The sequence below is a fragment of the Syngnathoides biaculeatus genome, chromosome 18, assembly GCF_019802595.1.
Source record: "Syngnathoides biaculeatus isolate LvHL_M chromosome 18, ASM1980259v1, whole genome shotgun sequence".
Lineage (NCBI taxonomy): Eukaryota > Metazoa > Chordata > Actinopteri > Syngnathiformes > Syngnathidae > Syngnathoides > Syngnathoides biaculeatus.
This window is the reverse complement of record NC_084657.1, coordinates 6,981,158-7,007,452: the sequence shown is the minus strand read 5'-3', so window position 1 is coordinate 7,007,452 and position 26,295 is coordinate 6,981,158. Positions and strand designations below refer to the sequence as shown.

Genomic DNA, 26,295 nt, shown 5'->3' with positions numbered 1-26,295 from the left:
CCTGAACAGATCGGTGTTGCTAAAGGGACCGAATACAAACTTGTATCAGCTGCTGATCATGGACAGGATTGATTGGCCTTGCCTGCGTTGAGGTTGGTGTTCCTGACTCAAAATTAACGACGAGACTGGGGGAAAATGGCGTCCTCGGTAGAGTTATAAAGCAAAAGACACTGTTGAGCAAAAGGAACACAGGCATGCCTTACTTTTTTTGAAAAATGTCTGAATGATTCCCAAGACTTTTGGGAGAATATTCTATGGATTGTCGACATGAAAGTTGAAACTTTCGAAAGCTGTGTATTTTTCCGTCCAGCATAAATGTAATGGAGCATTCTAGAAAAAGAACAGCATAACAACAATGAAACATGGTGATAATAGTATGACAGTCTGGGGCAGCTTTTATTACTTCAGGACCCAGATGACTTGCTGTAATTGATGGAACTCTGAATTCTGCTCTTTGCCAGAAAATCCTGAAGGAGAATATTCAGCCATCAATTTGTGACCTCATGCTGAAGCGGATTTGGTTTCTGAAGCAGGACAACGATCCAAAACACATCAGCAAGTCAACCTCTAAGTGGTTAAAAACAGCAAAATTTAGGTTTTGGTGTGGCCTAGCCAAAAGTCCAGTGTTGTATCCGACTGAAATGCTTTGGATTGACCTTATAAAGGACATTCATTTTTGAAAACCCTCCAGTGGTGTCTAAAGTGTTGCTGAACAAGTCTGCAAGGAAGAGTGGACCAAAATATCTCCACAGCGATGTGAAAGACTTCATTGCCAGTTCTAGAAAATGCTTATCAATTGTTGCTGCTGAGGCTGGGCCAACCAGTTACAGTATTAAGTTTAGGGGGTAATTACCTTTACCATAGGGCTAGATAATAGTAATAATGTGCATTACATTTGGCGCGCTTTTCCTGATACTTAAAGAAGCTTTAACAAGTTGCACACATTATTCATTCACGCCATAGTCATACAGCTACTTGTGTAGTAGGCACAGCTGCACAAATCCAGGTAGATTTGAATCATTTCAAAACTGAATTTTATTTTTACTTCGGTTATCTTTGATATTTGCTTCTTTTTTTTTTTTTTTTTTTGCTGATCCTTAACATTAAAGTAGAGAAAATATGTGCATCCTTTCAACTTCCACACTGTATATGAAGGCTAAATCAGTCAAGATGTATAGCTGATAAAGGTATTTTAGATGTAGAACTCTACATATGACTGTTCAAATGTGTCGGACAGGGGTATGTGTTGTTATATGCTATATAACCATCAGAAGCTTCCAATTTGAAGTGTTTGAGGTATGTGCAAACTAAAAATAAGACAATTAAGATTACAATACAGTTCAACTTTAATTAATGTCCAGCATTTCTGATGTTTATAAATTATGATGCAAATTAAATTGAAGGCAATACTCTGGCCTTGAACATTTCATCTATAAATGTTTAGTGAATTGTAAAATAGTACCAAAAATATGCTCTCTGCGTAGTTGCACTATAATATAAATGCAAGATGTAGACGAGAAGAAGTACACGTAAACATACTTCAGTCATCTCAGGCACCAGTAATCTTATTGATGTAGAAGAAATACTTGAGGAAAATTAGGAAAAGAAGGCACTATGCTGATGAAAACTGAAATAAATACTTGTATACTTGTAGCAGTTACCAGATTCACATTACATTAGAAATACCTCGGTGCAGGCAGGAGAGAAAAATGTTTACCTTTGTTTTAGTTGTCTGTGTAATTTAAAAGTATTGAATAGATTTACAAAATCAGGCACTGAAATGGAATAAATTATTCTGAAAATTAAGCGAAACCTCATATTCTTCGATCAATAAAGTAAAAAAATACTCACACCCCTTCATGTCTTCCACATTTTCCAATGGTACAGACTTATTCAAAAGGTGATTTGAATATAGTTCTCTTTTTTTAAAAAAAAATATTCCATGATAAAGTGAAAACATATCTTAAGGCATTTTTTTTTAATTGATATTTTTTTTAATGTAAACTTTCAAACATGCGTACATAAGTACATTATTCACGGTAGTTACGTCTCCCCCCCCAACGAATAACGAAAATCTGCAGTATTTAAATACCTATGTATAATCCATCACTTTTCGGAGACGCTCATCCTAACGAGAGTCTTTGGGGATGTAAGAGGCGTGGAGAGTACCGGGAGAAAACCCACGCAGGCACGTGGAGAACATGAAAACGCCACACGGGGGGCAGGATTTCAACCCCGGTCCTCAGAACTGTAAGGCCAACGCTCTAACCCAGGGGAACCCAGACTTCTTTACCCCAAGATCTACTCTTCAAGCATCCAGCCTCTCGCGACTGCTGTGGAGAAAGCAAAAGAGATACCGTAAATAGGAGGCTAGCTTGCTACAACGCGCCTTTATGTGCGTGCGATCGACATATTGGCCACACCTGAATCAAGCGATGAGATGGATGATAGGCTGATGTCTTTTTTTTTTTTTTTTGGCACGGTGTGACGCGATCGACCAACTGCCTCACGATCAACACATTGAGCACCCCTGCTCTCTCCAGTTGCTCCACCATGCCGCCCCTATTTATATGTACCAAGTTTTCGCAACCATAAACCAAACTTAAAAGTCTTAAATTTTTCAAATTGGAGAATGCACCTTAAGTGCATTTAGAGGCCCTGTAGCTCAGTGGTTAGAGCACCAGGGGTTGTGGGTTCGTATCCCACTGGGGCCTCCACTCCCTGAGAAGGGTTGCGTCAGGAAGGGCATCCGGCGTAAAAATTGTGCCAAACATGTATATGCGTTCATCTGAGATGACACGCTGTGGCGACCCCAAAAGGGACAGCCGAAAGAAACACACACAAAATGCACCTTAAGTGCACAACAAGTTTTATAATCTGTAATTGTGTGACTAGTTCTATGAAGTACACCTGAACACACTGGTTACATTGTTTAAATGCATGCTAGCATGTGTTTTAGCGTGAATGTAAGCTACCATATGATGGCGCTCCCAACAAAGTGAGGAACAATTGCAATTTTATGTTTAGCTGGGCGAACTTTAATACTGTATTTCCTTTTTTTGCTGCTCGTTAACATTAAAGTGGAGAGAATATGTGTAGCCTTCCAAATTCCACGTTATAAATCAGCCAAGATGTATAGCAGTTAAAGGTATTGTGCATGTAGTAATATAATAATTCACTAGTTGCCAATTATTTTTACAATTAGTTGACAAATCGGGTCATACGTAAATCCCAGTTTTTCGCACCAGCCAGTAGCTGCTCTGAAGAGACTCTAGCATCCCAAAAGAATGTAAATAGTGTTGAAAATGCAGTTATTAAATAATCAGTTATTTCTTCCGTCATTATTTTTTTATTATTTGCTAGTTATGCTATTGTGTTAGGTCGGATGGATAGGGTGAAGACTATGTTCGACTCCAGGATCCACCACGTCAAGATCCTCCTCCCATCCCCCCTCGCCTCGAAGCACCGCCCACCAATGTTGCCTCTAATTTTTCATATGTCTGGCCACAGAGACAAGCTCCCTGAGCACACTGAGGCCACTGTGAGCAACATCAGAGGTGCTCACTGTGGCCACACACCTGTATCACACCTGGGACCATGGAAAGTTTAAATGGCTCATTAAAAGAATCAAATTACAACAGCAATTTCCATTAGTTAACTTTTAATGTAACTCATTTGCCCCACTCAAAATGAAAAAGACAAAAGTCTTTGATTGAACATCGTTTGTGAGATTTGTAGTATGTTATGTGAGAGTTCTGCTTTGGCTTAGGCCAGTGAAGTCCAGTTTTGGCCTTGGGTGAGTTTCTTGCTTTGGAAGAAATGAGACATACACACCTTTCAGAAATAACATTTTGTTCACATTAAAACATTCCCATTTTCCACAGTAAAGTGTGCTGTAGCTTGTGATACATTGCCTTTTGTTAGCATTTCTCCTACCCATGAATGATCTAGTCATAATATAATTTAATGATTAATAGCCATAAATAAAACATCTTTTATAAATGTCACTAGAATATGTACAAATCTGACTTAAAATTTACCTTACTTTTTCACATCTGTCCTTCTCACTTCTTCAATGATTGTACACTTTGTCCAGGTTGATGGCTTCGTCTGCTACTTGCTTGGACTTTATGAGCATCAGTTGGTCCAAATGTGTCACTTCAAAATGATTTTGAGATGCTGTTTTGATATGAGTCATCGAATTAAATCCTCTTTCACACTGCACTGAAAGCTTGAAATGTAGCACAAATATCCACAAGCTGTGAGATCTCCTTTAGCGTCTAACACAGCTCGTTCTTTTTCTCCCAGTCGTTTGTTCTCTCCTGCAATAATGTACCACTCCGCTTGAGTAAGTGCATCTTCCATCCAGTCCACAAGTTTCTTTCCGTAAACTAAATTTCTACTTTTTTCATACCAGAACTTTCTCGCTAGAAAAAGACAATCTTTTGTCCAGTTTCACCGCTTTTTCTTCTATTTGCGCATACACCGACAGTCATTGCATCTCAAAATAAGTGCATTTCTTTTTTTTACTTTTTTACTTTCACCACAAGGGTAAAAGATTAAAGTAACATGTCTCGCACATTTTCGCTCTACCGTGCCCAAAAATGTTTGCGAACTCAACACCAGTGTTGGGCGGCGCATAAGGACCCTGTCATTGTAAACATCGGTTGACGGGGTGCGTAAGTACGTATGTGAATAGGATGCAGCAATTCACCCGTCACTCATTCAATCACATTACAAAATGGCACAAACTGAATAGTTATGTTATATGGTACTTTCAATTCAGGTTGTATTTTTACTTTATTTATTTTTGCATGCAGCACAATGTCCATGTGCCAGGTTTCGCACGCAGCCCTAAAAGTCCCTAAAAACCCCTAAATTTTCGAAGGTGCATTTAGGGGCTCCTAAAAGTCCTTAAAATCCGCGAAAACCGGTCAAGCCCCTAAAAAGGCCTTACATTAAAAAAAATCAAAGGGAGGACGTCTACCGCCAAAATTCTCCCTAAAAATGAATTAATCTGAATTAATAAAAAAAAAAAAAAAAATGCGATCGGTCTGGCGTCCAAATCAGGCGGAAATTGTCAACGGAAGTCACCGTGTTGACAACTCGTCGCCATCTTGTCGATATTCCATTGTTTGTTTCCGTGAGTAGGCATTTCAGTTCGTCTTCGTTACGACGTAGCGTAGTTCTCTCATCGATCCAACTTGTATCACGGGGAAGTGCATTTTTCAAGAAGCTTGGGTTGAAAGTAAGGCGTTTGGGAGCTGGGTTCGTCGAGATCCAAAAGATCGGCACATGTTTTACTGCCATCTGTGCAAGCAGAGTTACCAGCTTGAAAAGATGGGCGTCAAAGCGCTGGAGTCGCACCGGAAAAACAGGAGACACGCTGATTTGGCAAAGACTATTTCATCTTCCGTTGGTATGAATCTGTTTCTGTCAAAATATCAAGATAGTGAAGCATCAACTTCAGGCAGTGGTACAAGCAGTGGATGGGCACTAGGGATCGCAAAAAAACGCTTACTATCATAACCGGTTTTAACCGAACAACTGTAGCAAAAAAAAAACGGTACCATAGTGGTGTTTACATAATTCACCCGCGGGACCTCGAGTTGGGGTGCGGTGTCCCGCACGGACTGTTTTTGTTGTTGCTCTTCCGGAGTGACGAGTTCACAGAGTTCCCCGTTATGCGAGTAGTGTTTTGATGTCTGCCAATAAAACAATTTTTGTTCCTGTGTCCGACACTCCGCCTCCGGCTCCTTTTCTCCGGCGCTACACTTTCGATCGTTAATTTACTCCGCGGTAATGGGGTAGTTTGTATACAATATTGACAAACAAGCTTGTTGAATGTGGCTTTCAACAACGCACTCGTTTGTTAATTTTTTTTTTTTTTTTGTAAAAATGTTTTAATGTTAACATTCTTCTTTCGGACTTTCAGAAAGGGCATGAAAGTATACCGAGCGTTTCCTCAATGCCATGTTTGATGTTTCTTTGATTTAACTGAATGTTCTTTTGAGTCCAACTTTACTCTAACAGCGAAACTTGAAAAAAGTGGAAATGATGTTGAAAAAATAGCGCAATGTGGAGTACCGGAACCGGAAGAAATGATTGGAAATTTTAACCGATTTCGAAAGTCCGATTACGGTTTCGTTTAAAAAAAAAAAAAAAAAAAAAAAACGAAAACCGGTTATAACCGGTTATTTGTAACTGCTTGCGATCCCTAATGCGCACCTACAGTTCTCCAGCCAGAAGTCAGGCTTTATACAATCAATACACGAAGACTGACTCGTTACAGGCAGAGATCGTGTGGACTTTAAAAGTGATCTGCAGCCATTACAGTTACAAATCTTGTGAAAATAATTCGAAAGTGTTTGCAGTCATGTTCCCAGACAGTGACATTGCTAAAAACTACCACTGTGTGGAAAGGAAGACTTCGTACCTGGCTACATTTGGCATCGCTGCCCACTTTTCATCTCTACTGCCTCAAAGCCAAAAAAGCCAGAATAGAGACTGACATATCAACGCTTATTGAGAAGGCTGACAGGCTGTGTGAGGAGGCAGAAGAAAAGAGGAATCTGAGGTTTATCACTGAGGCCAATGCACTCAGGCAGAACAAAGGACAAGAGAGCCACATTGGCACCTCTGCAGCAACAAAGAGGAGGTACTGGGTAGGCTCAAGGAGCTAGAGTAGGGGTGCTGAAACAGACATCAGTAGAAGACATTTGTGTATATAGTTGCAATTGTAGTTAGAATCTATTTTTCTGTATACTGTTATGTGAAGACGTTGACAATGGTCATGTCAATGAGAACTACCACAAGGGGCGACAGGTGATCACTGTCACAGGTACTGAGGTACTGGAACCTTTGATGAACCAAGAACGGTTGATGGCACCATTGGGTGAGTCTTTTTTTCCTTACTCTTGATTTCCCACGATGGCCCTAAATTTTTCGTGTCGGCCCAAAATTTTTTCTGTGTCAGCCCCTAAGAATGCCCCTAAAAGGCCCTTAAATTTTTTGGGTCAGACTGAGTATGAACCCTGTGTGCAGAGTTCCACATAAGCAGTATGGAGTTTAGAGAGAACACTGTTCCTCACGGTCTTGTGAGTGCCATCACGTTAGCTTGCATACACGCTAGGCTAGACCACATCTTAGCATGCATGCTAAAAATGTAACCAGTGTGTTCAGGTGGACAGCATTGGACTAGTCACATGACAACATTTACAGATTTTGGAACACAGGATGGACATAAGGCGTCCTGTTTATTTAGGAGTGAAGTTAAGATTAAGTTAAGTTAAGATATAGGGTACATTATGAAAACAAAATTCATGAATATGCGGTGCCGTGAACAATGAACTTTGAAAAGGCAACGGCCCACTGTATTATTTGCGGTGATGTAATGATTGCAGATGCAATGAATATTGGAGTATGCGCAAATAGAAGAAAAAGCGATAAAACTGGACAAGATGTTCTCTTTTTTGAAAAAGAAAGGTCTGGTATGAAAAATGTTGGGAAGCCAAAGTAGAAAGGAAGTTTATGGAAGGAAACGTGTGGATAGAATGGAAGTTGGACTACATCAAGCGTCACATTCTACACAAATCATTTGAAAGTAATTAGAATTACATGCAGATGAACGTTGGACTCACACACACACACACACACGTCCCAAGAGGTGACGTCAGCGGGCATGGGCGCTGGTCACGTGTGAAGTGATGACGTCATAGGGAATAAATCATTTTTGATCGAAGCAGCACATTCCTACTCTCTCTCAGGTCTGTTTGATTTTCACTGATCATCCTTGAGATTCTTCTACAACTTGAATGCTAAATTCAGTTGATTGAGCGTCATTTGGAATGACACACACTTGTATATATTAGGTCTTGAGAGTTGGGATGCTGATCAGAGCAGAAACCAGCAATAAAGTCAAAGGAATTATCTGTAGACCTCTGACACTGGATTGTGTCAAGGGACAAATCTGAAAAAGGATACAAAAGAATTTCAGCAGCATTGAAGGCCCCGAAAAACACTGTGCTTACTATTATTTGAACATGGAAGAAGTTTGGAACCACCAGCAACCTTTTTATATGAGGCCGTCAGACCTGGGTGAGTAACCAAGGAAGGAGGGCCTTGGTCAGAGAGATGAAAAACGCGGAGTAGCAAAATGTATACATAATTGATGAGCTATACTATATAACTATATACAGTGTCTTGGATTAATAAATTATCAATTAAATTGAGCCTCACAATGTCGTCCAGGTCTGTTTGCACAAAACCTTCCGGCTTCTGCTAGAAAGCAAAAAAAAAATAAATACATTTAAAATCAAGAAAGACCTCGTAGAAAAGCTGAACTTTATTTTGGTGAAATGAGAGGCAGTTTAAATTATGGCAGGTGTGTGTTGATTCCCATTTAACATGAGTTTGAATGTAGACTCATTCCAACCGCTCTTGTGTTGAAATTATTTGCCACAGCAACATAGCAGTGCAGTGTAATCTTAACGAGGCAATAGTTATGTGACTTGGTACTTAAAGTGTGGCTGAAATCCTATAAGCATTCTAAAATAGATATTGTAATGAAAAATACATATAACAGTATTCATTTGAATGTCTATACGAGAAAAAAAAAAAGTGAGCGGAGAGCGCGTCATCCATGCACAAAGTTGCGCAATTGAGTGTCCCTCGACATCCAAGTGGTCGCCATATTAGTCGCGTCATCTGTCCTTGACGTCATCGTCACTTCCGCCGTTGAAAACATGCAGTGCCTGCTACTATGGAAGCCGAACAACAGAGATATTTGGATTTTTCCAATACCCCTTCTGACACGGAAACTCTTTTCGAAAACGACAACACCACACAACCGAGTGAAGTTACCGGGGCAATATTACACTATTGTTTCGAGCCCTCAGGGCAATATTACCCGATTATTTCGAGCCATATTCAGATGATTTCCGATCACGGCCAAACCGCATCCCGTCCAATCCACTCCCGCGGCGGAGATGAGCCATCGCAGCTCATCGCAGCCGGCCGGTGTGGCTTATGACGGAGCCGAGCGGTGCTGCTTTGTGTTCACAGTCGAGCCGGCGTGCTTCATGCTCGCACACGACTGAGTAGCGCATTCTCAACTGGGTTCTGCAGAGCCGCCCCTGTCGCAAAGCCCGACGCACAACCTTCGCGGAAGATGTGACCGCCGAACGCGGCGCCTCAGCCTGTGTGTCTGAGTTTCGGCCCGCCGTGCTATATAAGGAGGGGGTGGAGGCGAGCTACGTTGTAGGCTGAGTGAGACATTGTTGGCTGGGCGATGCGCACATCGACACATTTCATACGTGGATCTTTTGTTATATTATGAGAGAGACCGATTACGTGGTCCGCCCCAAACTATTATTTTTTTTAGTAGATGTATGCGCACATCAACACATTTCATACGAGGATCTTTTGCTACGTTATGAGAGAGACCGATTACGTGCTCCGCCCCAAACTATTTTTTTTTAGTAGCTGTATACACACCTACCTGTTATTTGGAACCCACGAAGCTCTCGTCCTCTGCACCCGTGCAATCCATTTTTCACAACGAACAGTGTCTCTTTCAAACTTATGAAGGGTAATTCCATTCTCCCGAGTGTTCAAGCAATGTCCAGCAATGCAATGAGCCGGCATTTTGGCTAACACGAAGGAACAACGAGCTACCTTCGCAGAGGTAAAACTAATGGAAACAAACGAGTCCACGAGGGGGCGCGACTGTCCTTTACGTCACTTCCTGCTTCTTCTCGAAAACAAATCCCTGAGAGGATTTTCGTGGCGGGAGTTACAAAAACCTGTATACGTCAAAATCATTTTTTGTGGTGAAAAAACACATGGGACCATATTGGCTGTGGGTTTTTCATTAATAATATACCAAAAATTATCCGTTTGACGACACTTGAGCTTTAAGACACACCTGTCAAAAAGACGGATAAGTCCTGACTCTGTTATGCCTCTGATGTGACATTTACCAGGAATGTCGTTTAAAAGCTTTGTTTGATTTAATGTCTTGTTTCAGTGGCCAGAGGGGCTTTGCTGAGAGCTTCATGAGAGAAGTTGGCCAGAATCTTGTCCTCATTTACTGTGCTGATCAGTGAAACTTTGTTGATATTTATTTTACTTGTTATTGACAAACCCTCTTTGAAGGAAAACTGTCCTTTCCTTGTTCATCCTTTTCCTTCCTCTGCACTATTTTTGTGGACCTGACAGCCTTTCTTTGGGATATGTAAAATACCCTTCTGATTAAATCAAATAATAAAATAAAACCGAAAAAAATACTTAAATAAAAAGGCATAATTCCCTTGCATTAAAGGTAGCTGATACGTGTTTTTATTAGGAAACACACCTACATTTATCGAATTAGTTTACGGGTGTTAAAAGTTAAATGTACAAAGTGCCGCTCACGGCTGTGTATGGAAGTATTCCTCCGTCTTTCCGATCAACTGAGCGGCGGAGCCGTGAGCTCCCTCCCCAAGCCCCACAGCTCGCTCGTGACTCCCTTGAGCCGTGCGAGCGAGCTCACTGCTCCCCCAAGCCCTGGACCTGTGCTGCTCTCGGCTGTGTATGGAAGTTCCCCTTTTAGCTATTTTTACAAATAAAGCCGTTCAATTTTACTTTTGTATTCTTTCAATATGGAAGTTAAACCCATTGTCATCAGTAAGTCCTTTGCATAAACAAAATGATGTGCAGAAATAAATTACCTATAGAAAGTGATTTTATTGACAAATTGCCAAAAGTAAAGGATAAGGAATTTTGGAATTAATTTTTGTTTTAGCAAGACGTACTTTTTTTTTTCTCTCGGTGTATGAATCTCCAGGTAACGGTCAGCACAACAGTGTCCAAAATGAATGAGACTTCAAAAAAGAGGGACCGCTGAATTCTTTTGGTGTAATATTTGCACATGATAAATAAAAGCAAAATTATTAATTGGCTTTGAAGCGGGTATATTCTGTTGGGATAGGCTCCAGCACTCTCGTGACCCATTTGAGGATAAGCGGCTCAGACAATGGAGGGATGGACATGCATGACTTGTTAAAAACCTTTTTGTGTTAGTACTGTCATTTTGAATAAGTATTGATTTTACTGTAAGCTATGAAAGTATAAAATTTGGTCCCGAAAAGTGTGAACCCGGAAAAGCTCAGCAAAGATGTAACCAGTTCAAAGTTTATCAGACTCGTTTGTATAACGTACATTCATAAGAGCTTTTCCCGTTTTGATGTTTTTGTTTGCAGGACAAGTTGGTTCGGGGTGGTTGACACGAGTTTAAACGGATTTATTGTTGTTGTTTTGATAGGCATTCGTAAAATAAAAACATTCAATTTGTGACGAATTAATACACAACAGTAAGGAAGTGAAGAAACTGGTCCAAGCAGGTTGGAACAGATGGCGAAAGGTGTCTGGTGTGTTATGTGACAGAAGAGTCTCTGCTCGGATGAACGTCAAAGTTTCTAAAACAGTGGTTGTGGCCGGCCATGATGTGAGGATTAGAGACGGTGGCACTGAAGAAACAACACGACGCAGAACTCGGGGTAGCAGAAATGAAGATGTTGAGGTTCTAGCTCGGAGTGAGCAGGTCGGATAGGATTAGAAATGAGCTCATTCGAGGGAGAGCCAAAGTTGGATGTTTTGGAGACAAGATTCGAGAGAGCAGACTTAGATGGTTTGCATATGTCCAGAGGCAAGAGAATGAGTATACTGGGAGAAGGGTGCTGAGGATGGAGCTGCCAGGCAAAAGAGCGAGAGGAAGACCAAAGAAAAGGGTGATGGATGTTGTGAGGGAGGACATGAGGACAGTGGGTGTTCGAGAAGAAGATGCACGAGACAGGCTTAGATGGAAAAAGATGACACGCTGTGGCGCCCCCTAATGGGACAAGACGAAAGGAAAAGAAGAAGTAATACAGTGAATGGTCTTTGAACACTTTACGGGAATGTATTTGCAGGCTTTTTTTTTTTCTATATGCTGTGTACAGTGAAGAAAAAAAAAGTATTCAAACACCTTGCTATATTGCAAGTTCTCCTGCTTAGAAATCATGGAGGGGTCTGAATTTTCATCGTAGGTGCGTGTCCGCTGTGAGAGAGATAATCTAAAAAGAAAAATACATAAATCACTATGGATGATTTTTTTTTTAACGATTTGTGTGATACAGCTGCAAATAAGGATTTGAACACCTGTGTATCAGCTAGAATTCTGACCCTCAAAGACCTGTTAGTCTGCCTTTAAAAGTCCACCTTCACTCCATGTATTATCCTAAATCAGATGCACCTATGTGAGGTTCATTAGCTGCATAAAGACACCTGTCCACCCCACATAATCAGAAAGACTCAAACTTGTAACATGGCCAAGACCAAAGAGGTGTCCAAAGACACCAGAGACAAAACTGTACAACTCCACACAGGTCGAAAGGGCTACGGAGAAATTGGCAAGCAGCTTGGTGAAAAAAGCTTCACTATTGGAGCAATCATTAGAAAATTGAAGAAGCTAAACATGACGGTCAATCTCAATCGAAGTGGAGCCCCATGCAAGACATCACCTTGTGGGGTGTCAATGATCCTTAGAAAGGTGAGGAATCAGCCCAGGACTCCACGACAGGACTTGGTCAAAGACCTGAAAAGAGCTGGGACCACCGTTTCCAAGGTGATTGTTGGTAATACTCTAAGACGTCATGGTTTGAAATCATGCATGGCACGGAAGGTTCCCCTGCTTAAACCAGCAAATGTCAAGGTCTGTCATAAGTTTGCCAACGACCAGAGTCATGGGAGAAGGTTTTGTGGTCAGATGAGACCAAAATGGAACTTTTTGGTCATAATTCCACTTACCGTGTTTGGAGGAAGACGAATGATGAGTTCCATCCCAAGAACACCATCCCTACTGTCAAACATGGGGTAGTAGCATCATGCTTTGGGGGTGTTTTTCTGGACATTGGACAGGACCACTGCACGGTATTAAGGAGAGGATGACCGCAGCCATGTATTGTGAGATTTCGGGGAACAACCTCTTTCCCTCAGTCAGACCATTGAAGTAGATGGGTCGTGGCTGGGTCTTTCAACATGACAATGACCCGAACCAAACAGCCAGGAAAACCAAGGAGTGGCTCTGTCAGAAGCATATCAAGGTTCTGGCGTGGCCTAGCCAGTCTCCAGACCTAAACCCAATAGAAAATCTTTGGAGGGAGCTGAAACTCTGTGTTTCTCAGCAACAGCCCAGAAACCTATCTGATCTAGATCAAATCTGTGTGGAGGAGTGGGCCAAAATCCCTCCTGCAGTGTGTGCAAACCTGGTGAACAACTACAGGAAATGTTTGACCTCTGTAATGGAAAACAAAGGCTACTGTACCAAATATTAATTTTGGTTTTCTCAGATGTTCAAATACTTATTTGGAGCAAAATCACAAATAAATCAGTAAAGAATAATACATTGTGATTTCTGAATTTTTCTCTTCTCTCTCTCTCTCTCTCTCTCTCTTCTCTCTCTCTCTCTCTCTCACAGTGGACATGGACCTATGATGAATATTTCAGACCCCTCCATGATTTCTAAGCAGGAGAACTTGCAATATAGCAGGGTGTTCAAATACCTATTTTCTTCACTGTATATCTTGACCTCTTTACATTTAAAGCATTTTGTCTAATCTACTTAATAGGTTCTCATTCCGATTGAAATGTTTTTTAAGATCAGTTGACAAATGGAGCCTTGCCTTATTTAACCTGCTAGTTGAGAATTCACTTCGCCCATTTTGTCTCTTTGTACACACGAGCTTTCAGCCCCTGTTATAACACTGCTGATGTAATTATTCGGCTTTATACATTTTCTGCTGACACAATAATTTGCTTACTGAAGACTTATTAAAATGGCAACTATTCCTCATGGCGTAGAGTTTCTTGCGTTTTTTTTTCAATTTGAAATCATACATAAACCAGATAGCCAGATTGACAGTTGTGGAATGCATTTTATTAAGGTGATGTGATGTGAACATTGTCAATTTAAACACTTGACCAGACAAACTAAACCGAATGCCTGTGGATGAGTTGTTTGGGCAGGTTGTCCAGAGACCGAAGGGATGAAAAGATTGAATCTCAGCTCTGACTCTGCTGTTGTTGTCCTTGCCCACGACACTGAACCCTAAATTTCTCCTAGTCGGGCTGGTATCGTCTTGTATGGCAGCAGTCTGCTCATTGGTCTATGAATGGGTAAATGTTAGCCTCTGGAAAGTACTTCTGCCACTTTTATAGTGTAATTGAAACTACACGAAAAGTGTACTCCATTCAAATTGAAGGCTCCACTCCTTTGCAGGAGGGGTTAAAATTAATGGTAGCGTTAATTCATTGCAATACTGACATGAACAACTACATCGATGGAGTGGCAGAAAGTAAAATCTACACGGGGCAGTCATAAAGTAATGAGCTCAATTTAACCGATTAATTACTTAATTAATTAACTTTATTTTTCAGAAATGTTCATGGTTTATAGTTTAAATACATGTTTGAAGGTTGACTTTTTTTTTTTCATTATTATTTTTAAGTGGCGGCACAGTGGTGCAAATGTTGTATTGGCCTTACAGTTCTGAGGTCCCAGGTTCAATCCCAGACTCGCCTTTGTGGAGTTTGCATGTTCTCCCCGTGCCTGTGCAGGTTTTCTCCGGGCACTCCGGTTTCCTCCTCCATCCCAAAAACATGCAACATAAATTGGACACTAAATGTTGTCTTTGTAATTTTAACCAACAGTTAGTCAGAGCTAGAGAGCAACTGTTTTCTGAAATCATCAGTCAGAACCTCAGCAATACTCGTGCTCTGTTTGCTGTGGCTGAAAAGCTCACAAAGAGAGCATTATACAACTGCAGCTCATTTAGAATGCTGCAGCATGTGTTCTGACCATTACAAAGAGGTCAGTGCATGTAACTCCAATTCTAAAGTCCTTATACTGGCTTCCAGTCAGCTTTAGAATAGTTCTGCCACTGGTCTTAAATCACTAAATGATTTAGGTCACGAATTCATGAAAGAAATCCTGGCAGAATACAAATCTAGTAGAGCTCTGAGATCGACTGAATCAGGTCTAATAATGGAGTGCAGAGTCCAAAGCAAACGTGGTCATATCCTTGTCACGAGCCATCGGTGTGGGGGAGGACTCAAATGCAGGAATCCTAGGCAAACACATAATGTCCAGTGGGTTGACGAAAACTAACATAAATACATGTTCAATTAACGTGCCGGATGCGCAACAGCTGTGATGAGTGCCAGAGGTACACCGACCAGAGCGGCGACCAGGCCACTCCCCTCCTGGCAGTGCTCCAGCCCTAGCCAGGGATCGGTTGCCGCCAAGCCTGGTCGCGAACTGGCCGGGGACAAGTCACATCGCTGCCAAAACAGGAACGCGAAGCGGCCAGGAACTGGTCGCCGTACCCACCGAAACAGGAACGTGAGGCAGCCGTGGAGGTGTTGTGGCCGCCAAGATGAGGTCGTCAGGCGGCCGTGGACAGGTCGCCGCCGAGACACGGTCATCAGGGGGCCGGGGAAGGGTCGCCGCCAGGACAGGAACGTGATTAATCTTTGAGTCCGCTGGGTCCGTGTCTGACCAGTTCATTCTGTCACGAGCCAAGTGGTGCGGGGGAGGACCAAATGCAGGAATCCGAGGCAAAGGCATAATGTCCAGTGGGGTTTATTTCAGAAGCAGTGTCCGCACCCGGTGACCCAGTGCAAACTCACTAACTCAAAGCAATGAATTGGCAAATGCCAGTGACAAAAACTCCAACTTAAAGGTCAAGTGTCATCCCTATAAACATTCTAAAATAGATATTGTAATGTAAAATACATATAACATTATTCACTTTAATGTCTATACGAAAAAAATAAATGTGAGCGGAGAGCGCGTCATCCATGCGCAAAGTTGCAGAAGTGTAATTCTACGACATCCAAGTGGTCACCATATTGGCTGCATCCTCTGTCCGTGACGCACCCGGACATTCGCCAATGAAAACACGCGGTGCACCCTACCATGGGAGACAAACACGGCCCTTCTGACACGAAAGCTCTTTTCGAAAAGAACACCACCACACTACCAAGTGACGTTACCGGGGTAATATTACACTATTGTTTCGAGTCATGTTCAGATGATATGCGACCACGGCCAAACCGCCTCCCCATCCGATCCACTTCTGCGGCGGAGATGAGCCATTGCAGCTCATCGCAGCCGGCCGATGGGGCTCATTTTCTGCGCCAAGGTGGCTTATCACGGAGCTGAGCCGTGCTGCTTTAGAGGGTTGTTGATAGCCACTGCAGTACGTGATGACAACATCGTCGAGCTGGGGCACTTTACTGCGTTGTCGTTGCATGCGGCTGAGTGAGGCATTGTCGGCTGCGTTCTTCAGAGCCGCCGCCGTCCGCGAGCCCGAAGCGCAGCCTTCGCTGGTTAAGCAACGTAGCAGCACGATGCCGTCCGACGTGCACATCGATATATTTCGTACGCGGATTTTTTGTTATGTTAGTATTTTTTTTTTGTAGCTGTATACACACCTACCTGTCATTTGGAACCCACGAAGCTCTCATCCTCTGCCCCCGTGCAACCTATTTTTCACGACTAACCAGGTCTCTTGCAAACTTATGAAGGGTAAATCCATTCTCCCGAGTGTTCAAGCAATGTCCAGGAATGCAACGAGCCGGCATTTTGGCTAACACGAAGGAACAACGAGCTACCTTCCCTGAGGTAAAACTAATGGAAACAAATGAGTCCATTGGGGGCACCTCTGTCCTTTACGTCACTTCCTGCTTCTTCTCGAATTTTCATGGCGCGAGTTGCAAAAAGCTGTTTATGTCAAAATCATGTTTTGTGGTGAAAAAAACGCATGGGCCCATATTGGCTGCCGTTTTTTCATTAATAACATACTAAAAATCATCCATTTCATGACAGTGGCCCTTTAAATGCCTGTCTAATTACAGTCCCAATGTGAAATAGCTATGAGCAATGACAGGTGTCACCGCCCAGAGCAGTGGTGTGGCCACACCCCTTTGGACAAGTCTTGCTAATGACAATGCTGCACACAAATGGAATAAGTTGCCAACAGAGGTGAGGTCAGCCCCAAGTGTGAATGTTTTTAACTCCAAGTTGAAAACCCTTCTTTTTTCTCATGCTTTTTAAGAGTATATCTATGTTTTAATCATATTACTTGCACTATACGTGGTTTTAATTGTCTTTTTTATACAGGTTTTGTTTGTCATTTTTTATTGTTTTTATCCAATTTTAAATGTTTTATCCCTTTGTTTTCAAATGCTTTTAATCATGTCAAGCACATTAAGTTACCTCATGTATGAAATACACTATACAAATAAATTTGCTTTGCTTTGCTTTTAAAGTGCCCCTAGGTGTGATCGCGAGTGACCAATGAGCTCACCAAAACTTCCTGTGGTCCACCGCCCGTCGCACAATTCTAAAAAAAATGTGGTGAAGTTGAACTCGCAGAAGAAACAGACCAAAAAGTGCACAAGAATACAGAAACATTCATATGTCAGCAGATAAATGCTAAATTTAGCAATCACTTCAGCATAGGCAGGCACATCGCCGTGCATAAAACATGTGATGTGTTCATAGATCCCCAACGAAGCCTCGAAACCAAAGTTACTACCCTCTCAAAAAAAAAAAAAAAAAAAACTCAAAAAGTGAAACGAAGACAAAAGATGTAAATGTCCCCCGCATGACCTGACCATATGACCAAAGTTCTCTTAGAGGTGGGATTTACAACCCTTTCCAATAGGAGATTCTGCCAAACATTCCCAACAAACCCTCATGGTTTGTTTGGGCCTTCCTTGTCAGACCGCCATCATCCTCCACCATCGAAACCAACTCACCACCAGGTGATGATCAATCGACAACTCCCCCAATGACACAACTACAAATGCCAAATGCAAAGATGAAGGCCTTCATGCTTGAACATGATGTTCGTTATGAACAAACCGTGATAGACACAGATGTCTAGCAACAGAATACTGCTTGGGATCTGATCAGAAGGAGGAGTGGTGGTGGGGGAGGGCGTTCTTCACAATCTTTCAGGTCTCAATGTCATTGGCCACGTGAACATAGAATTCCAATAGCAAAGCAATGGGAGCGCTCTCCAGCACTCCCTCTAAGGACTCCAAAAAGTCTGGTTACTCTGAACCATTGTTTGGTGCATAGCACAAACAACGGTCAGAACCCATGCCCTCACCTGATGGCAGTCTATCCTCTTGTTTCCCGGAGTGAACCCCAACATACTGGCACCGAGCCGGGGGCCAATAACCACACGCATATCTGTATGGCGTCACTCACCATGTGCAACACCAGAGTGGAAGAGAGCCGAACCCTTCTCAAGAAGACTGGTACCAGACCCCAAGTCCTGTGTGGAGACAAGCCTGACTATATCTAGTCGGAATTTCTCGAACTCACACACGAACTCGGGCTCCTTCCCTGCCTTGGAAGTGACATTCCACGTCCTTACAACTTGCGTCTCTCGCCGGGGATCGGATAGCCTTCAGCCACCGCTCAGCCCTCACTGCACCCGACCCTTCCCACAGATGGTGAACACATGGAAAAGGGGATACCACATACCCTTTTCGAGCTGTCTTCGCCTGAGCCCCATGGGTGTGGTCCCAGGTGCTCGCCTTCAAGCTCCACTTCCAGGCCTGGCTCAAGAGGTGGGCCCCGTTGACCGGCCTCCTGGCAAGGGAAACATAAATCCAATATTTGGATTCGTCATCAGGGTTTATGGAGTCACACTTTGCATGGTCCCTTACCTAGGACCTTTTTTGCCATGGTTGACCCTACCAGTGGTGCGAACCCCCAGACAACTTGCCTCCGAGGATCACTGGGACACACAAACCCCTCCACCACAAAAAGGTGACGGCTCAAAGAGGTGTCATAAATGAAATGAAATGTTTAATTCATAAATACTTCATCCATCCATCCATCCATTTTCTGAGCTGCTTATCCTCAAGAGGGTCACGTGAGTGCTGAAGCCTATTCTAGCTGTCATTGGGCAGGAGGCAGGATACACCCTGAACTGGTTGCCGGCCAATCACAGGGGTCATAGAGACAAACAGCCACACTCACAGTCACACCTCGGGGCAATTTAGAGTCTCCAATTCATGCACGTTTTTGGGATGTGCAAAGGAACCGGAGTGCCCAGGGAAAAGCCACACAGGCACGGGAAGAGCATGCAAACTCCACGCAGGTGGGGCCAGGATTTGAACTCTGGTCCTCAGAACTGTGAGGCCAACGCTTTACAACTCCTCCACCATGCCGCCACGTGAACTACATAAGACATTGAAATTCAGTACATACATTTTAAATGGAAACCTGTCAAAACTTAGGGTTTTTTTTTGCTTCAGTCTCATTTCATTTAATATTCCTGCAATAGGAACTTTATCATTACAGTACATTTTGTGACTGTCATTTTGGCACTTGGCTTGTTTTTTGGGGAGTTTTGTCCTTGTGTTGGTGGTTGTTGCTGGTCTTGTCGCATTCCTGTGGAGGAAAAAGCGTCTATTTATAACGTTAACCTAGTGTGTTTAGCAAGGTTCTACACTAGAATACACTACACCACACCAAACTGGTGCTAATTAGTCACACCAGATTTGGCTGCACCCTTTTTTGAGGAGGTACAATATGACCATGTCATACCACAGATTCTTATGAAGTATAGATTTACAGTGAAGTGTGATACACATGCAACTATTTTCTACACCACTTATCCTCACTGGATGGGTGTAATGGAGCATATTCCAGCTAACTGCGGGCAGGACGTAGGGTACACCCTGAACTGGCTGGCAGATCGCAAGGCACATTTAAACAAACAAATATTCACACTCAAATTTAAATCTATGGACAATTGAAAGTCTTCAATTCACCTTTCATGCATGTTTTGGCGATGAGGGAGGACAGCAGACTACACGGAGAAAACCCACGCAGGCACAGGGAGAACATACAGATGAGGCCGTATTTGATTCCTCAGAACCATGAGGTGGATGTACTCACCAGTCCTCACTGTCCCGTCCGACACATATCAAATTAAATCAAATGAAAAGCCTTTACTGTCATTGTCCAAACGAGATAAGCGCGACTCCACAAGGTCCTTCAATCAATTTAAATGTAATAAAATAAAACATTAGATGTGAGATAAAGTGACTCAGCTAAAGATATTTACAATCAAGGTACAGTTATTGCTAAAAAGAACTAAAAAAAAAAAAAATGGTGTTGAGAGTCTTATTCCCCATGTCCAGGCATTGGTAAAATTACCCATTTGAGGTAGAAAAGCAAAATAAAAGAAAGTGAAGTTGCACAGATTTACATTATGGTGGTGAGGTAGTGTTTATATTCAGTGGTCTTGAGTTCAAGGTGTTGATGGCTCCATAGTGGTTCTATAGAAAGCCAGCAGCAGTTTAGCTTCCAGATTCTTCTTGCTGAGCTCTCTCAGGAAGTGGAGTCGGTGCTGGGCCTTTCTCACCACCACCACAGTATTTACAGTCCAGGTGAGTTTGTCTGTGATGTGGACTCCCAGAAATCTGAAAGAGTGGACACCATTGATGAACAGTTGGACCGAGTCCATGCCACACTTCCGGAAGTCCAGGATGATTTCCTTCATTTTTGTGGTGTCTAGTGTGAGGTTGTTTGCTAAACACCACTTTGACAGTATTGCAACCTCATCTCTGTGGGCAGCCTCATCCATGGTGGTAACATCAGCAAACTTGATGACGGAGTTGCTGGGATGGGTTGGTGTACAGTCATGTGTGTACAGAGAGTATAGGAGAGGAATCATCCACCCATCCATCAGTTTTCTTCGCCACTTTTTCCTCACGAGGGTCACGGGAGTGGTGGAGCCTATCCCAGCTGTTAACAGGCAGGAGGCAAGGTACACCCTGAACTGGTTGCCAACAAATCGCAGGGCACATCGATACAGAACACAGTCGCGCTCACAATCACTCCTAGCGGCAATTTAGGGTGTCCAATTAATGTCGCATGTTTTTGGATGTGGGAGGAAACTGGATTGCCTGGAGAAAACCCACGCAGGCACAAGGATAACATGCAAGCTCCACACAGGGGGTGCCAGGATCGAACCCAGGTCCTCAGAACTGTGAGGCCAACATTTTACCAGCTGAACCACCCACCGTGCCACCAGGAGAGGAATCTCTACACAGCCTTGTGGGAACCTGGTGCTGAGGGTGTTGGAGGAAGAGAGGTATGGGCCAAATCTGACAGATTGTGGACGTTTTGTGAGAGTGTCCTTAATCCAGCATCAGATGGAAGGGGATAGCCCCTGGAAGGAGAGTTTGCCAATCAAAATAGCTGGAATGATGGTATTAAAGACTATGAGGAGCATCTTCACATTGATCCCTTGGTGTTCCAGGTGGCGAAGTGCACTGTGAAGTGCTATTGCGATGGCATCATCGGTGGACTGGTTTCCCCTGTAGACAACCTGGTGAGGGTTGAGTGAGGGAGTGAGTCCCTTATGTGACATGCAACCAGCCTCTCAAAGCACTTTATGATCACAGGCTTACATGCAACAGATCTGTAAGTATCCAAATGGTCAATGGCTGGATTTTTGGGGACAGGGATGATTGATGTAGAGATTTCATGGAAGGAGGATATACAGTGAAGAAAATATGTATTTGAACACCCTGCTATATTGCAAGTTCTCCCACTAAGAAATCATGGAGGGGTTTGAAATTTTCATCGTGGGTGCATGTCCACTGTGAGAGAAATAGAGAAAATGATTTTTTCTAACAATTGATTTGTGGGATACAGGTGCAAATAAGTATTTGAACACCTGAGAAAACCAATGTTAATATTTGGTACAGTACCCTTTGTTTGCAATTACAGAGGTCAAACGTTTCCTGTAGTTGTTCACCAGGTTTGCATACACTCCAGGAGGGATTTTGGCTCACTCCTCCACACGGATCTTCTCTAGATCAAACAGGTTTCTGGGCTGTCGCTGAGAAACACGGAGTTTCAGCTCCGTCCAAAGATTTTCTATTAGGTTTAGGTCTGGAGACTGGCTAGGCCATGCCAGAATCTTCATATGCTTCTTACGGAGCTAATCCTTGGTTTTCCTGGCCGCGTGCTTCCGGTCATTGTCATGTGACCACGACCCATCTCCAATGCTCTGACTGAGGGAAAGAGGTTGTTCCCCAAAATCTCACAATACATGAATGTGGTCATCCTCTCCTTAATACAGTGCAGTCGTCTTGTCCCATGTGCAGAAAAACACCCCCAAAGCATGATGCTACCACCCCAATTATTCACAGTAGGAATAGTGCTCTTGGGATGAAACTCGTCATTCGTCTTCCTCCAAACACAGTTAGTGGAATTATGACCAAACAGTTCCATTTTGGTCTCATCTGACCACAAAACTTTCTCCCATGACTCCTCTGTATCATCCAAATGGTCATTGGCAAACTTATGACAGGTCTTGAGATGCATGATTTCAAACCATGACGTCTGAGAGTATTACCAACAGTCACCTTGGAAACGGTGGTCCTGGTTCTTTTCAGGTCGTTGACCAAGTCCTGTCGTGTAGTCCTGGGCTGATTCCTGATACCTTTCTTAGGATCATTGAGAGCCTACGAGGTGATATCTTGCATGGGGCTCCACTTGGATTGAGATTGACCGTCATGTTTAGCTTCTTCCATTTTCTAATGATTGCTCCAATAGTGAAGCTTTTTTCACCAAGCTGCTTGCCAATTTCTCCGTAGCCCTTTCGACCTGTGTGGAGTTGTACAGTTTTGTCTCTGGTGTCTTTGGACACCTCTTTGGTCTTGGCCATGCTACAAGTTTTAGTCTTTCTGATTATGTGGGGTGGACAGGTGTCTTTATGCAGCTAATGAACCTCACACAGGTGCATCTGATTTAGGATAATACATGGAGTGAAGGTGGACTTTTAAAGGCAGACTAACAGGTCTTTGAGGGTCAGAATTCTAGCTGATAACAGGTGTTCAAATACTTATTTGCAGCTGTTTCACACAAATAAATCGTTAAAAACTCATACATTGTGATTTCTATTTTTAACTTTTTCGATGATCTCTCTCATAGTGGACATGCACCTTCGATAAAAATTTCAGACACCTCCATGATTTCTAAGTGGGAGAACTTGCAATATGGCAAGGTGTTCAAATACTCATTTTCTTCACTGTATTTGCTAAATATTTGACTGTGGACAAAAAGTTTTCCCATAAGAAGCAGTGGCAGACAAAATAGACCAACCATCCCTCCATCCATTTTCCAAGCCACTTATCCTGGGGTCATGGGATCCTGTCCAAGCTAACTTTGGGGGGAAAGGCTGACTACACCCTGAACTGGCCATCATTCAGGCACAGGCCACATATAAATATCATCACTGAGCGGGAATTTATCCCACGCTGTTAGCATTGAAGTCAGGCATGGGTACCACTAGACCATCAGTAACTCCAAAACAAGCCAATTAAATGGAGAAAAAAAACCGACAACAACAAAACGACATGCTTTACTTTTATTTGATCCTCTGTTCCCCTCATCATCACTTCAAATATTGGATTTTATTTTAATGTTTGTTTTCCTATACAACGGATGGCATTTTTAACATTGCACACATCTTTATATGTATATGCTACAAAAAGGGTTTTGGTAGGAATCTTGGTTTGCTACTCGGAAGGCCTTTTTTTTTTTTTTTTTTTTTTTTTTGAGTCCTTTTTACAGACAGCATCAAGGTCTTCCTCTCTTTAACATATTTTTTCTCGCTCCTCAGTTCCCGTCTCCCACACGTAAAATGTACACGCCCTCCCACTGTCGCTACTGCTTGTGATGGGAACGTTGCCCCTGGCAACATGGCCACCACGGCAGGCGCTCAGGCGGGTCGGTAAACCGGCAGGTTTATTTCTAGGATGCTGTCGACAACTTTTCCGGTTTGCTCACGTGATTAAGGTGTCACATGACGTTTGTATTGTCCTTTGCAATCGAGCTTCGCCGTGAACGTTAACACGATGGCAGCATTCTTGCAATGGAGAAAATTTACATTTTTTGATAAAGACACTGTGAAGGATCCTTTGGATGATGGGAAAACCTTTGATCTTCCAAGTGGAATATCGGCTTGCGACTCTGGACGTGGTCATATTGTTCTTGGAGATATCCTTCAGATGTTAGCCTGCTCAGCTATGCATGGTAAGAAGCTGTTCCGTCGTAACTCGGCAGCGAAAATGAAACGAATTGTGGTGCTACGTCCACGTTGAATATTCTGATCCCAATCAAAGCAAGGCGACAACGTCAAGTTATTTCATATATCGTACCAAATAGAAGCAATCTGACCAAGTGATGGACCTGTTTGGGTGTGTCACCTTTCCTTTTCCACGCAGAAAAATCCTTGAACCCGCTCTTGAACTTGCTCTTGAACCCGACTTAAATTTACAGAGCGGATAGATTCCATTTTAACAGTTTTTAACCTTCGTTAACCTCTCTGCGACAGATGGTTTATTATTTTTTTAAATATGCATTCTTCTCAAATGAGTCAATTTAGCATTATAAATACTTCTTGATAATTTGAGATTGAGAAGAATAATTCCTACCTGAAATGAAATGATCGCGACACACGTGTTTGTATTTCATTGGGCACCATCTATCCCGTTTAATTGCCGAAATCCATTGTTTTCTCATTTTATAAGATGGTATTCTATAGAATGATATCTCGAAGAACTGTCTCGTCCCCTTCTGGAGTCATCACCTTATCGTGGTGGAGAGGTTTGTGTGTCCCGATGATCCGAGGAGCTAAGTTGTCCGGGGCTTCATGGCCATGGAAGAGTCACCCATGGAAAAAAGGTCGTAGGTGAGGGACCAGACAAAGTACGAATCCAATTCCCCTATGACAAGTACAAAAATTGGATCTTCGTTTGCCTTGCCCGGACACAGTCACCGCGCGCCCATCTGGACCCAGGCCTGGAGGTGGGGCTTGAAGGCGAGTACCTGGTGGCCAGGCCTACACCCATGGGGCTCGGCGAGGCACAGCCCGAAAGGGTAACATGGGTCCCCCTTCCCATGGGCTCACCATCTGTGAGAGGGGCCATAGGGGTCGGGTGCGATGTGAGCTGGACGGTGGCCTTGGCGATCCGATACCCGGTGGCCTTGGCGATCCGATACCCGGCTACAGAAACTAGCTTGAGGCAGATGGAACGTCACCTTTTTGGCACGGAAGGACCCTAAGTTGGGAAAAGTCGAGAAGTATCGGACTCGCTTCTCCGCACCGTTTGGGCTCTGGCACCACTCCTCTTGAGAGAGGTTGGACTCTGTTCCATTCTGGAGTTGCCCACAAGGAGCGGCGCCAAGCAGGTGTGGGTATACTTTTTGCCCCCTGGTTTGTGGATGAGAGGGTAGCCTCCCTCCTCCTACAGGTAGGGGGACGGGTCCTGACTGTTGTTTGTACTTATGCATCAAACAGCAGTTCAGAGTACCCACCCTTTATGGAGTCCTTAGAAGGAGTACTGGAGAGTACCCCCTCTGGGGACTCCCATCATTCTGCTGGGGGACTTCAATGCCCACGTGAGCAATGACAGTGAGACGTGGAAGGGCGTGATTAGGAAGAATGGCCCCCTCGATCAGAACCCGAGTCTTCTGTTCCTGGACTTCTGTGCTCATCACGGATTGTCCATAACAAACACCATGTTCAGGCATAAGGGTGTACACATGTCCAACTGGCACCAGGACACCCTAAGTTGCAGTTCGATGATCAACTTTGTGGTCGTGTCATCGGACTTGCAACCGCATGTCTTGGACACTCAAGTGAAAAGAGGGGCAGAGCTGTAATTGATCACCACCTGGTAGTGAGTTGGCTCCGATGGTGGGGGAAGATGCCGGTCCAACAAGGCAGCCCTAAACATATTCTGATGGTCTGCTGGGAACGGCTGGAAAATTCCCCTGTCAGAAGGAATTTCATTTCCCACCTCCGAAAGAACTTTGCTCACGTTCCGGAAGAGGCGGGGGACATTGAGTCTCTGGACAATGTTCCGCGCCTCCATTGCTGAGGCGGCCAACCGGAGCTGTGGCCGTAAGCTGGTCGGTGCCTGTCATTGCGGCAACCCCAGAACATGTTGGTGGACACCAACAGTGAGGGGTGCTGTCAAGCTGAAGAAGGAGTCTCATCAGGCATTTTTGGCCTGTGGGACTCCCGAGGCAACTGATAGATAACGGGTGCCCAAGCGGAATGCAGCTTCGATGGTCACTGAGGCAAAAACCCGGGTGTGGGAGGAGTTCGGTGAGTCCATGGAACAACACTGTGTATCATGGGGATGGGACGCTGCTCATCTCAACTC

At 43.5% G+C, this 26,295-nt stretch overlaps 2 protein-coding genes across 9 annotated transcripts in view; both read left to right on the top strand.

Annotated features, from left to right (window-relative positions):
- Positions 1-4,232, top strand: part of LOC133491622 (HMG box transcription factor BBX) — an 81,629-nt gene extending 77,397 nt beyond the window's left edge. For 3 of the 7 annotated variants that reach the window (XM_061802981.1, XM_061802980.1, XM_061802975.1), the window contains one exon: positions 462-4,230. In XM_061802981.1, coding sequence (XP_061658965.1) covers positions 462-471 — 10 coding nt within the window. In that variant the 3' untranslated portion in view covers positions 472-4,230. Of the gene's footprint in view, positions 1-461 lie in introns of all 7 variants that reach the window. The other 4 variants (XM_061802976.1, XM_061802977.1, XM_061802978.1 and 1 more) reach the window with 3 other exon arrangements.
- Positions 4,233-23,843: 19,611 nt separating this feature from the next.
- The window catches only part of vps11 (VPS11 core subunit of CORVET and HOPS complexes), a 40,400-nt gene continuing 37,948 nt past the window's right edge, over positions 23,844-26,295 (top strand). The window contains exon 1 of one of the 2 annotated variants that reach the window (XM_061803673.1): positions 23,844-24,125. In XM_061803673.1, the coding sequence (XP_061659657.1) occupies positions 23,980-24,125 (146 nt within the window). In that variant the 5' untranslated portion in view covers positions 23,844-23,979. Of the gene's footprint in view, positions 24,158-26,295 lie in introns of both variants that reach the window. The other variant, XM_061803674.1, reaches the window with a different exon arrangement.